This window comes from Penaeus chinensis, chromosome 26, assembly GCF_019202785.1.
Source record: "Penaeus chinensis breed Huanghai No. 1 chromosome 26, ASM1920278v2, whole genome shotgun sequence".
Taxonomy (NCBI): domain Eukaryota; kingdom Metazoa; phylum Arthropoda; class Malacostraca; order Decapoda; family Penaeidae; genus Penaeus; species Penaeus chinensis.
Window position 1 is genome coordinate 12,718,911 of NC_061844.1, and position 12,500 is coordinate 12,731,410.

At 39.1% G+C, this 12,500-nt stretch overlaps 1 protein-coding gene across 1 annotated transcript in view; it reads right to left on the bottom strand.

Annotated features, from left to right (window-relative positions):
- LOC125038860 (calcium/calmodulin-dependent protein kinase type II alpha chain-like) overlaps nucleotides 1-12,500 on the bottom strand; it is a gene marked incomplete in the record, with an annotated part of 223,328 nt that overhangs the window by 53,243 nt on the left and 157,585 nt on the right. The window contains 5 exon segments of the mRNA XM_047632477.1: nucleotides 1,394-1,439; nucleotides 4,353-4,436; nucleotides 4,670-4,792; nucleotides 5,308-5,402; nucleotides 5,949-6,032. Of these exon segments, the coding sequence (XP_047488433.1) occupies nucleotides 1,394-1,439; nucleotides 4,353-4,436; nucleotides 4,670-4,792; nucleotides 5,308-5,402; nucleotides 5,949-6,032 (432 nt within the window).

Genomic DNA, 12,500 nt, shown 5'->3' on the forward strand with positions numbered 1-12,500 from the left:
TTTATTGCAACATAAAATATGGTAACATCAAAACACTAAATGAAAATATGTCCCATTCCTTCAGGCTTCTTGCAACGTCTCTTACCACTTTGTATCTCTCTTCATCACTTTACATTCCAATATCTGGTAAAGATTTGGACATTGCACTAAAAGCGTGAACACAGGGACTTCTGGCTATTCTCTACTAAAGAGTCCACGAATAGGATGACCACAAGCCATTAGGGCAGATACATGGATAATCTTTAATTTCACAAAGATCATGACCCAGAGGAGTGCAAAGAATCTTAGGTAGGAGTGCTTATATCATCAGCCCCTGACTCCCCCCAATAACCCATCCTGAAAGGACACTTGAAATCTATGGTGCCATTAATTCCAACCCACTTCTATATACTGAAAATGAAATGTGCTCCAGCATGTGAATGTGAGCAGCATACAATAGGACACTTTAGATTACAAGTGCTCGTTCCAGTCCCAACTCAAAGCTATGCCATTTCCTCTCAGCATGATGATTCCACAACTTGAACATATGGCATTGCAATGACTTGATTGAGGGGAGTCTTAAACTGGGGTATAAGGAGTCAGTCAGCGGGGAGGTTAGGGTTCCACTGCCGCCTAGAGGGGATGCCCACTTACCCTGTGCTTCGTACTTACTGGAGAAGTTGCGAGTCGCCAGCATTGTCGTCAGGATCGCACCCTGCAACACGGCAACCAACGGTAAGGGTTTGACAGGAGGGGGATAGCACAGGGTAGGAATGGAGAAAGAGCTGGCAGGAAATAGGGTTGTTCAGAGAAAATGAAATGATACAAGGTGACATTAGGAGGAAGAGGGCCGGACAGCAAGGAGCTCAAGGGAATTAAATTGAAAGCCTTAGAGCAGGTTAGGGTGAAGACCAATCAATAAGTTTATTGTTTGAGGCAATACGGTTTGGGGTTATGGACAAGGATGTAGGTGTGGAGAATGTTGGCTGGAGACCAAGTACCCAAGATCGCAGATGGAGCAGAAGTGGTCAGTCGAAACAAAATAAGCATCACACGTGTTAAAAAAGTAGTAAAGGTAAAAGACAAACCGTGATATGGAACAAAATAAAATACAGGACAAGCCAATGTTAAATATCAAACCTGTATATCACAATCAGAACAAACCCTACAAAACCAAGCTAAAGATATGCAGGTTTGATATTACATTGGTCTCATCTGTTTAATCTTGATAAAATCAAACAGATGACTACATAAGCGCAGATCCAGCAGCAGCCTGTAAACCCAGAATATGAAAAAGGTGAAGATGGGCATGAAAATATCATGGAACAAAGTTAAGGAAAGAGGAAAACTGGAATAATGTTAATAAAAAGATACAAACTCGGAAAATCTGATACAAGCATTCCCACAGACTTACTAGAGAAGTTGCACGCAGTGGCAAGCATGGTCGTCAGGATGGCGCCCTGTAATGAGGCCACACCAGATCATGAACCACAGTTACACAGCCAAGGTAAGCACAGACAAAGGAGAAGAACAACTTGGGGAAGGGAGAGATAGGCAGAGTACGACCCAATGAGGCTACTGTTTTTCAGATTCTTTTTCTTCTGGTTTCTGAGTTTTTGGTGAAACAATTTGTTATATCCTGAGGAGTTACACAGCTCTTATTTTGAGTACTTTCTCTAAGTTTTATGTTATTTCCTGAGCACGTAACTCCAGGATATAACCAATAGATAACTGGCTCTCACAGACTTTTTTCTTGAAATAGCTGCTTACCTGTAAGACTGTCACAAAATTTGAAATAAAAATTTTAGATCATGAATTTTTAATTAAGTGTTTAAAGTACTTTTATATGCCATTTCTCCCGAGACACAATATCATGCCGCTGATTTTAAAAATTCTTTTTTTCTTGGGTTCACACCCATTCAGCAAACTCTTCTCCTTTCTGTTAACTAAAATAGCATTTGCTTACAACCTCCTTTAAATCAATGACTAAACAAGACTGTCTCTCTTTAACATTCAGTAGAAATGTAGTCAACTTCAGCAAATTACAATGTCTTATGATTATCTTTCTATCACTGCAGTTTTCCAGATATTATCTAATATCTAGCAATGTATACAGGGTATTCTTTTCAATTATATTACACAACTGAATTTCTTGTTGGGACACTGCAACTAGTTTATTTCTCAATCTTGACTTCACCTTCTATTAAAAAGATGAAACAAAAATTATAAAATATTTTCCTTTTGACTTGGATGATAAATTACCCCTTATTACAACCTTGACCTGTCTACCTTTCATGACTTATTAGATAAAAAGATCAACATTGAAAAACAATGTAATTTATTCTGCTTGCTTAGAAATGGAACTTTTCTTTGACAAATATTTTAGATTCCTCCTTTCCAAGTCCATTTTCCATCAGGCAGTCCTATACAAATAATTATATATCAATTTTTAAAATTGATTAATGTCATGTGAAATCCATTACATATATTACTGGTGGTTACCATAATTTACAATACTGAATGAATCACCACTTATATTGGAAAGATGGCTCTCGTACCTTTAAACTAACAAAGTAGTTTTTTCTCCCTAAGCTTGATTATTCTATTTGCTTTTGATCATTAATGATACATTTAAAATGATGGAAGGTTAACAGCAGCAAATCATCATATGATGGTTTTCACAATTCAAAAGTGCATACTGTGTCAATCCTACATCCTCTGGAAAGCATATATTATAGTTGTCATTTCTGTGTCCCTGAGAACTACTTTATCTGTTTTATGTGTTAAAGCCTGTGTGTTGAGACTGCTTTCCCCTTACTCTACAGAGAGGAGCTTTCAACAGGTCATGAATAAGCTTATTGTGCTATGTATAAATGTGGTTCAAAGGGGTATTATTACTCATCTTTGCTGAAGTCATATCAAGCTAGTAGTCATTTGGAAGTTGTAGCAGCAAAGAAATCATATGGTCATATCTCTAGTATACAATGAATCCTGCAGCATTCAAGCCACCTATAATATCAAATGATATACTTGATCATTAAACAAAAATCTCTCTGCACTATCCTATGCAATAACGACTGAAAATAACCAAAAACACTAAGCTTTCTAGTTTGCGGAATTTGACCAAAAAGTCCCGCTTTATGGTAGAAAAAAATTAACTTCTTTAGATGAATGGGTTATGTGGGTCTTATTGCTAACTTGCCAATGAGTTGGAGCTTTTGCAGGAAACTACTGAATGGCATCCTGATTTCTGGGTCATGCAGAGCAGCTTAAGCATCATTTTTTTCATTCAGTCACCATGGAGAACATTCATTCACACTATTTATTTATTAGTATAAAATATCTTTACTTCCAATTCAAAACACTTGCACTTCTCTATTCCATACAGGTGTCACTGGTTAAATTTTCTTGTTTTACTACATCAAATAAAGAACTTGTTTACATTAACGCCTTTCTCTTAAACTCCTAACAAGGTAAATTAACTGGCAAAAGACATATATAACTCAAAAGCTTTTCTCAGTTTTCTTTTGATCTTACTGTTGTCTTAATTACATTATCAAATATGACAACAAATCCTACTTATCTAAAAAAAAAAAAAAAATACAAAAATAAAAGCTGGTTCATGAAGATTATAAACAAATATCTTAATTTTAGTGTCATCCTGAATTGCTTTTTCAAACTTACAAGATATATGTCAGGGAACTATTGGGATGACTGACATTCCTTCTTCAAAAGGTACTCACTACTCCCCCTAATTAACATTATCAGTATTTTATATTTTAAACTGTATTCCATGATGCTTTTCTTATTCCTTCACAATGATATCTAATATCTAGCCTACTTTCTCTACATTACTAGCCATTTCATCACTAACTCTTAAAGGAATTATTTCTTCTTAACACTGATACTGCTGCTCCACTGATGAATACAATACATTTATCAATTAGAGAAAAAAAATACTCTGTAGCATTAAATCCAGATAACCCACTTTTTAAAAACTGATTATTAGTTTTTGACATTTATAAAAAAAAAAAATTATACAGACTTTACACAATGGAGTTAAACTATGAATATTAATGTTCTATCTGTGATACCTATAAGATATTGTGTACATCATATCCATCTAGAAGCCAAATATCTAGATCTCCTTTCTTCTTTCTTCTTTTTGGTGTAAATTATAAGTAATTCAGTATCTTGCATTTAGCATTATCTCTATTAATCAATTTCTTTAATATGAAAATTACATAGTTACAGAGTTAATACTCTTAGCCTACAATGATACTCTTGAGAGAGCGTGTCATGATATTCTGTTCCAAGAGCTGTATAAATATATATATATATATATATATATATATATATCTAAGTGGTCTTACCTTCAGCTTTCTTCTGGCATTGAATTTTCTCAAGCAGTCGACAGTCTCTTGCCTGTGCACCACACTGGCTACGCGCTCACGTTGCTAGGGGGAAAAATCAGAAATTTCCATTATATAGATTTGCAACACATTGATCTTCTCTGTGGATACACTTTCCAAATATGTCAACAATTAATTATCTCAAGACACATCATTGTCATTCCTTATGATTCAAATTTATCTTCATATCCTTTATATGAATGAAAATCACAGAATGCTCCTTATAACAGCTGCAATAAACAAAGGCAGTTAATAGTAAACATGTTTGAACAACATACGCAGATCCATGGGTGCTTGAGTGCTTCAGCAGCAGTAATACGCTTGGCTGGATTAACAGTCAACATTGAGTTGATAAGATTTTTGGCTTCTGGAGTTACAGTGTCCCATTCTGGTGATGGATACTGGAAACAGTAATATATTATTAGTTTCTGTGATCTTGTGTGATGATACAATGAAATTAGATACACACACAAAAAAAAAAAAGTAGGAAAAGAAATTAGATAATGAAAAAAATCTGATACACTATAATATTTGTTTCTTCAGCCAATGGTTTTTGATATCACAATTCTCTGCTCATAACACAAATATTATTACACAAAATAAGAATCACCTAGAATTATTATATAAAATTCAAATATATCAAACAAGGGGCATATGTCAATGCATATATAAACAAGTCATGAATACATATAAACTGCAAAACTATCTATCTGTCTTCCTACCTACCTATTTATCTAGCTTCTCTCTACTTACCAATCTGGTTCTCTATAAACAGACAACCCCCTAAATGAACCAATTTTCTCTCTCTCCAAAATTGACATAAATTTAAACACACACAAAGAGGGGGCAACCACAACTCATGTGTCCCCCACCAGCAGGCTCCTCCAACCCTGCCTCTCATCCACGGGTGACTTACATCATAAGCTCCTGCCTTGATTTGGGCGTATAACCTATGCTGGTCCTCATCCCAGAAGGGAGGGTAACCCACCAGGAGGATGTATAGGATTACACCTGTGGGATAAAAAAGGATTCATGATTAGACAGAAGTGAAAGATAAAGCAGGATATGTTAACTTACTATCAGAGATATATTCAAGGATAGATAGTAAATATTTCAGTGGGACTATGTTATGCAACTGTTATGCATTCCTTGTTGATAAAAGGTCTTGAAACTGAGTTGGAAATATGCTCTAAAGAATAGTGCTAATATTGCTTAAATACATCTAAGGGTTGAAATTTATATTCACATCACAAATTCACTAAAAGAGTAATCCAACTGTAAGGGTAAGATAAGTCTGTCTCTGTCTCTCTCTCACACACTCACACTCACACACACACACACACACACACACACACACACACACACACACACACACACACACACACACACACACACACACACACACACACACACACACACACACACACACACACACACACACACACACACACACACACTCACTCACTCACTCACTCACTCTGAACACAAAACATCTCAAACGCGGAAATACCCTCGCCCTCACACACAAACCAACGAACAAGAGCCAAACCAACTTACCACAAGCCCAGATGTCTACAGGTTTTCCATAAGGTTCTTTCTTGAGGACTTCGGGTGAGAGGTAGCCCGGCGTACCTGCAAAACCTGTAGGGGATGATCAAGGGTTAGAATACATGTCACTGTCAGGTCTCCATAGTGGCTAGGAGATTAATGCATATGTTATTTTTACTGTGTGTGTGTAATTCGTAGGGCTTAGATTTATATATGTTGTCTCTTCCATGTCTCTATAACGGCTAGAAGATTAATACCTATGTTATATTTATTGTGTCTAATTCATAGTGGTTAGAGGCTAAATACATATGTTTTTTCCTTTGTCTCTTCTGCGGGAAGAAGATTAATGAATACATTATCTTTATCGCGTGTCATTCATAATGGATTCATGCATATTTTGTCTCTGTATCTCAGTGACTTACAGACTGATATAAATATTATCTTCATGGTGTGTAATTCCTACTAGTTAGAGGATTAATACATATTTGGTATCTCACGTGTTTCCATAATGGCTCAATGATCAATACATGTTATCTTTATCATGGGTAATTCTTCTCCGTTTTTCTACAATGACTGAAATATTAGTACATAAGTTAACTTCAACATATCTATTCACAATGGTTATGGGGTAAAATATACGGTAAGTTATCATCATCGTCTCTTCACAGTGGTAAAAGAGAGAGAGAGAGAGAGAGAGAGAGAGAGAGAGAGAGAGAGAGAGAGAGAGAGAGAGAGAGAGAGAGAGAGAGAGAGAGAGAGAGAGAGAGAGAGAGAGTAATAAACAAATATTAAGGCTCGAATAGCTCCAGTAAAAGACCCGAGGAACAATACAAAACGAAAAATATTTGCGAGTAACGTCAGGCGTGCGAACGAAGAAAAGAATGGAATAAACAAAAGATAATAACGCAAAATCGTGACGTATATGCATACACAGATACACACAAACACAAACCGACACACACATGCACAAAAAACACAAGCACGCACACACACACACACACACACACACACACACACACACACACACACACACACACACACACACACACACACACACACACACACACACACACACACACACACACACACACACACACACACACACACACACACACACACACACACACACACACACACACACGTACACACACACACACACACACACACACACACACACACACACACACACACACACACACACACACACACACACACACACACACACACTCACACACACACACTCACACACACACACACACATACACACACACAGCTAAAAACTCAAACACAATAAGGGAACAAACAAAAACGAACAGACAATCATCCAGAAACCAACTGCCATTACTGTTGAAAATGTAAAATCCGCCATCAATCTATTCACCTTGGTTCCGGTTCCTCATTAAAAATTCTCACGGGAAACTCATTCCTAATGATGAAAAAATGATGTCGCTTAGCTAATGAACCCCACTTCTCATTAATGAGTAATTGTCTAACCTGCAATTAAGCGTTTAAAAAACTACTGTATGTCTTTTTCTTCAGTTGTGATCAGAACTATCGTGTAGAAAAATGCGATATAAAACATGTAAATATCTTCTTTCAGGACAAAGCTCCGGCTGGAGAATCTATCTCACTTGTCAATCATACTTAAAACAAAATCACTAACGTAGACAAACATAATTGCAAAATTAAAGCAAAGGAAAAAAAGATCTCACCACCGTACCCAATGCTATTCAACTCCTGCATAACACGAACAGGGCTCTCCGAAACCCCAAAGGAGGTTTCCCGACAACACCAAAACCCAAGCAAGCGACAATCCCCTAAACTATTAAACATAATAAAAAGGAAAGGGCGATCATGCTCCCATTTACCCACACATGCTATTCAATCCCTTATGAAAGAGCCGGGCAGTGCGCCCCGATTCCCCAAAGGATGATCCCGTACAAGAGCTAATCCCCAAGCAAGGGAATCGCTTCACAACAAGCTGCAGGAAAGCGCATAGGTCCCGCTGGGTGTGGCTATCGTAAATTCTTATTGATCAGTGTGTCACTCTTACGCCACTTCACCTTTAATATCTCAAATATTCACGCTAAAATCCGCCGGGGATGCCATTACGTTATCATTCTGGCCTCGTTACGTCACCAAGCATCCGTCCTGTTTTGGGAATGCCTTGGAACGGCCCTCTCTAAAATTCCTCCTTCTTGGGACTATCAATACACCTTTAATACGCATCCATCTTTCAACTACACGATTGAAAAAAAAAGCTGAATAAACTGGACAAAACCAAAAACAGGAGCCAACCAAGTGCTTAGTAATGCCAGTCGTTCTTGTTATTTAACAGCTGGAACAATGCGGTGGAATCTAGCAACGATTTCCCCGCTCGAGCAATTCTTTCTGTTGCCTAACGTCATTTCCTCATTTCTCTCTTCTTGTACGTGAACCTTTCGTAAAACCCGGACAAGAAGGATTCCCACCTGCTCTACAATGCTTATCTCTCACGTTTGTGGGAATGTTTAGAAAAAAATTGAAATACAGAGAGAGAGAGAGAGAGAGAGAGAGAGAGAGAGAGAGAGAGAGAGAGAGAGAGAGAGAGAGAGAGAGAGAGAGAGAGAGACAGAGAGAGAGACAGAGAGAGAGACAGAGAGAGAGAGAGAGAGAGAGAGAGAGAGAGAGAGAGAGAGAGAGAGAGAGAGAGAGAGAGAGAGAGAGAGAGAGAGAGAGAGAGAGAGAGAAAGAGAGAGAGAGAGAGAGAGAGAGAGAGAGAGAGAGAGAGAGAGAGAGAGAGAGAGAGAGAGAGAGAGAGAGAGAGAGAGAGAGAGAAAGAGAGATAGAGAGATAGAGAGAGAGAGAGAGAGAGAGAAAGAGAGATAGAGAGATAGAGAGATAGAGAGATAGATAGATAGATAGATAGATAGAGAGAGAGATACTGTCTCTATTTTTCTACTTCTTCTCTCCATCTACATTATTAAAACGCATCCAAACAGTCTCCATCGGTCAGCGCTTGAAACTATTTTTACCTGAAAAAAAAAAAAAAAAAAATCGAAGAGCAAAGCCAACGAAGAAAAATGGCGGGAAATCCATGTCAGCGGCGCGACCTGCAGTCCGACTGAAAATTTCATCGCGACCTCCGAGCAACAGCGGCTGCGGGCGACCTACATCCAAACACTGTATACTATAGGGCTATATTTATTAAATCTTTAAGACTACATAGAGTTGGCGTTGGCGTATATACGATAAGAGTACTACATACGATATGGGAATATACGATCAGATTGCGTGCAATAATAAAGATTCTATTACGCGATTCAACTACACTCTCAGACTTAAGACCATATACAACACAACTATATACTCCCAGCCAATATGCTATTAAACTGAACAGCCCCAAAGCCAGCACGCAATAGAACTATACGTTCTAAAACCTATACAAGGCAAGGCTATAGAAGCATAAGACTCTCCCGGCCTACAACGAAAACCTCTCAACTCGCTCTCTAATCTCAGGGAATTCTTACAAGTTCGGCCGCGCGGAGGAACAGGCGCACGGCGAGGCTTGCAAGTTAAGTACTGTACGTGGCCTTTGCTAAGATTACGCAAGCTGGAATCACTGCAATCTCTCTATTATACGTAATGGGGAAGGGAGGTTGAGGGAGGAGGATATGGAAGGAGAGAAGAGAGAGAAGAGAGAAGAGAGAAGAGAGAAGAGAGAAGAGAGGAGAGGGGAGAGGGGAGAGGGGAGAGGGGAGAGAGGAGGAGGAAAAGGATGAGGGAGGGAAGGGGAGAGGGAGGAGGACGAAAAGGAGGAAGGAGGGAAGGAGGATGAAGGCGAAAGGGATGAAGAGGAGAGGGAAGGGAAAGAAGAAAAGAGGGAGGAGGAGGAAGAGGAGGAGAAATAGGGCGGTAGGGAAGAAATGAACGGGCGGAGGAAAAGGAGGAGGAAAGTAGGGCACGACAAGAGGAAGAGGAGGAGGTAGGGAATGAAAGGAGGGAGAAGTGAATAAGACGAGAAAGAGGAGGAAGAGGAGGAGGAAGGAGGGAATAAGAAGAGGGAGAGGCAGGGAAAGGGGGGACGAGAGAGAGGAGCGGGGAATAATTCAACCTTGATTCACCGCCAAGATTTTCCCAACGAATGGAAACCTCCTTCCTTGGGCTTCCTTCGCCATGACGCGCCGCTCACGCACGCTCGGGGATTCAAAGGACCGAGGAATATGTGGAGGGAATCGGGATGGGGGGGGATGGGGGGATAGGGGGGGGCGCGAATAGAAGAGGGAGGGAAGAGGAGGGGGTGAGAGGGAAGGAAGGAGAGAAGGGGAGAGGCCAGAGGGGAGAAGGGGGGGGGAAGGGGAGAGGGCGAGAATAGAGGAAGAGAGGAAGGGGGAGGGGGGAGCGACGGGAAAGGAAGGAGGGAAGGGGAGGGAGCGAGAATAGAGAAATATGGGAAGGAGAGGGGGGGGAGAGGCGGGAATAGAGGATGGAAAGAAGGGAGGAAGGAAAAGATGGGATGGAGGAGGAGAGAGCGTGGAGGAAAGAGGTAAGGGCAGGAGGGAGTGGAAGGAGGCGAGAGAGGAGGAAGGAAAGAGGAGGAAGGAAAGAGGAGGAAGGAAAGAGGAGGAAGGAAAGAGGGAAAGGAGGGAAGGAGGCTATAAGGAGATCGCAAGGGGAAGGGGAGAGGGGTTTGAAGCCCTATGCGATGGTGTCTTCAAAGCCCGGAATTAATTGGATAGTGGAGTAGTTTCGAGAAGGTCCACGACTAATTCGGAAGGCGCTTGATACGTTAACGGTGTAAGGGGGGTGGGGGTTCAGGAAGGGGAGGGGAGGGGAGTGCCTGAACGTGCGTCTGTTCGAAGGCACGTGAATCTTAAGGCGATATTAGTAGCTTAGAGTTGATTTCAGTGATGTGGCGTTTTTTTCGCATTTAGAGTTAAGAACAAATATTAACTTTAATTTCGATTTTGCTGCATGGTCATCCTTTTTCATTACAAACATGGATCACTGTACAATTTCCATAATAATAATGTTATTAATAATACTAATGATAATAATAGAAATACAACAATAAGTACAATATTAGTAATACATATTAATAATTTATAGCTAATGATAATATTAATAATAATAATAATAATAATAATAATAGTAACAATAACAATAATAATAATAATAATAACAATTACAATAAAACAACAACAACAATGATAATAACAACAATAATAACATCCCCACTAAAACAATAATCACAATAATAACCACAATAGCAAAATGTCACGACCCAATTCCCTCGCTCCGGGACTCCAGATTAGCCCAATCAGCATTCCCGACGGGCCGTCACTTCCAGACGAGGAAAGAAAGGGAAAAATAACAACACAAAAAGGAATAATAATAATAAAACAAAAACAGGGGAAAAAAAAATGAAAGGACCCTCCCCCACTCCTAAAAAAAAAAAAAGGAGAGAAAAAAGAGAGAGTGAGAGAAAAAATAAATAAAAAACGTGAAATTAGAGAAAATCACTCGAAATAGATTTTCCTTTCACTCCAACCCCTCGGCTCCGTTTTCTTTTCACGGATAAATAGATTGGCAGTCCTCGGCTCCGTTTTCTTTTCACGGATAAATAGATTGGCAGTCCTCGGCTCCGTTTTCTTTTCATGGGTAACTAGATTGTCAGTCATAGCTGTTCGACCGAAAGATATATGGATTCTAAATACAAAATTCTCAATTAGGAGGTAAAGATATTGTGCTAGATTGATATTGTAAATGCAACGGTTAGTCTCATAGTTAAATAGATTGACAATGTCACAGCTATTCGACAGACTGATAAATAATCTCAATAAGTTATTAAACTGACAGGTAAAGATATCATACTAAAATAATACTGGAAATGCAACTGTTGTTTTGACTGATAAATGAAATAGCAATAGAAAAGCTATTCGACAGATTAATATACAGTTATTCAACAGGTAATAGATCTTTAAATTAGCATTGTAAACGCTTCAGTTATTTTGATAGATTAATAGATGGGAACGTAACAAATATGCGATGGATTTTTAAATAGTAAATGCAATATTTTTTTCAACTATTAAATAATGTCTGAAAAACCAGCAGTTATTCAATACAAAAAATTATAATAGTAAATTAAGCAGTTATTTGACAAATAAATACATTGGATATGCAACAGGTAATCGATAAGTAACGGAGACTATGTAAATTCAGCAAGGTTATATATGCGAGGTTAAACAAAATGCATTTGAAAGACATAAAAAACTGTATCAACTACGGAAAGTGAAAAATCAACAAATGCACACCTCGGACTGTTAGGCATAAAAAAAAGAAAGAAAGAAGACAAAATCTCAAATTCCAATTTCGTAGTCTGCTTCCTGACCTCCCCCCCCCCACCCCCCGTGGGAGACCGTGATAAGGTTGCCAGTGAGTGATTTTCCCTTCCATTTTTTTGTGTGGGGGGAGGGGGGTGCTATCTCGTTCTTAGATTGCCCTTTGTCCAAGCCTGATTTATTCCTCCCTGGATCTCTCCCTCTCTCCCTAAGATAACATTCTCATTTTCGTTTTCTCCCT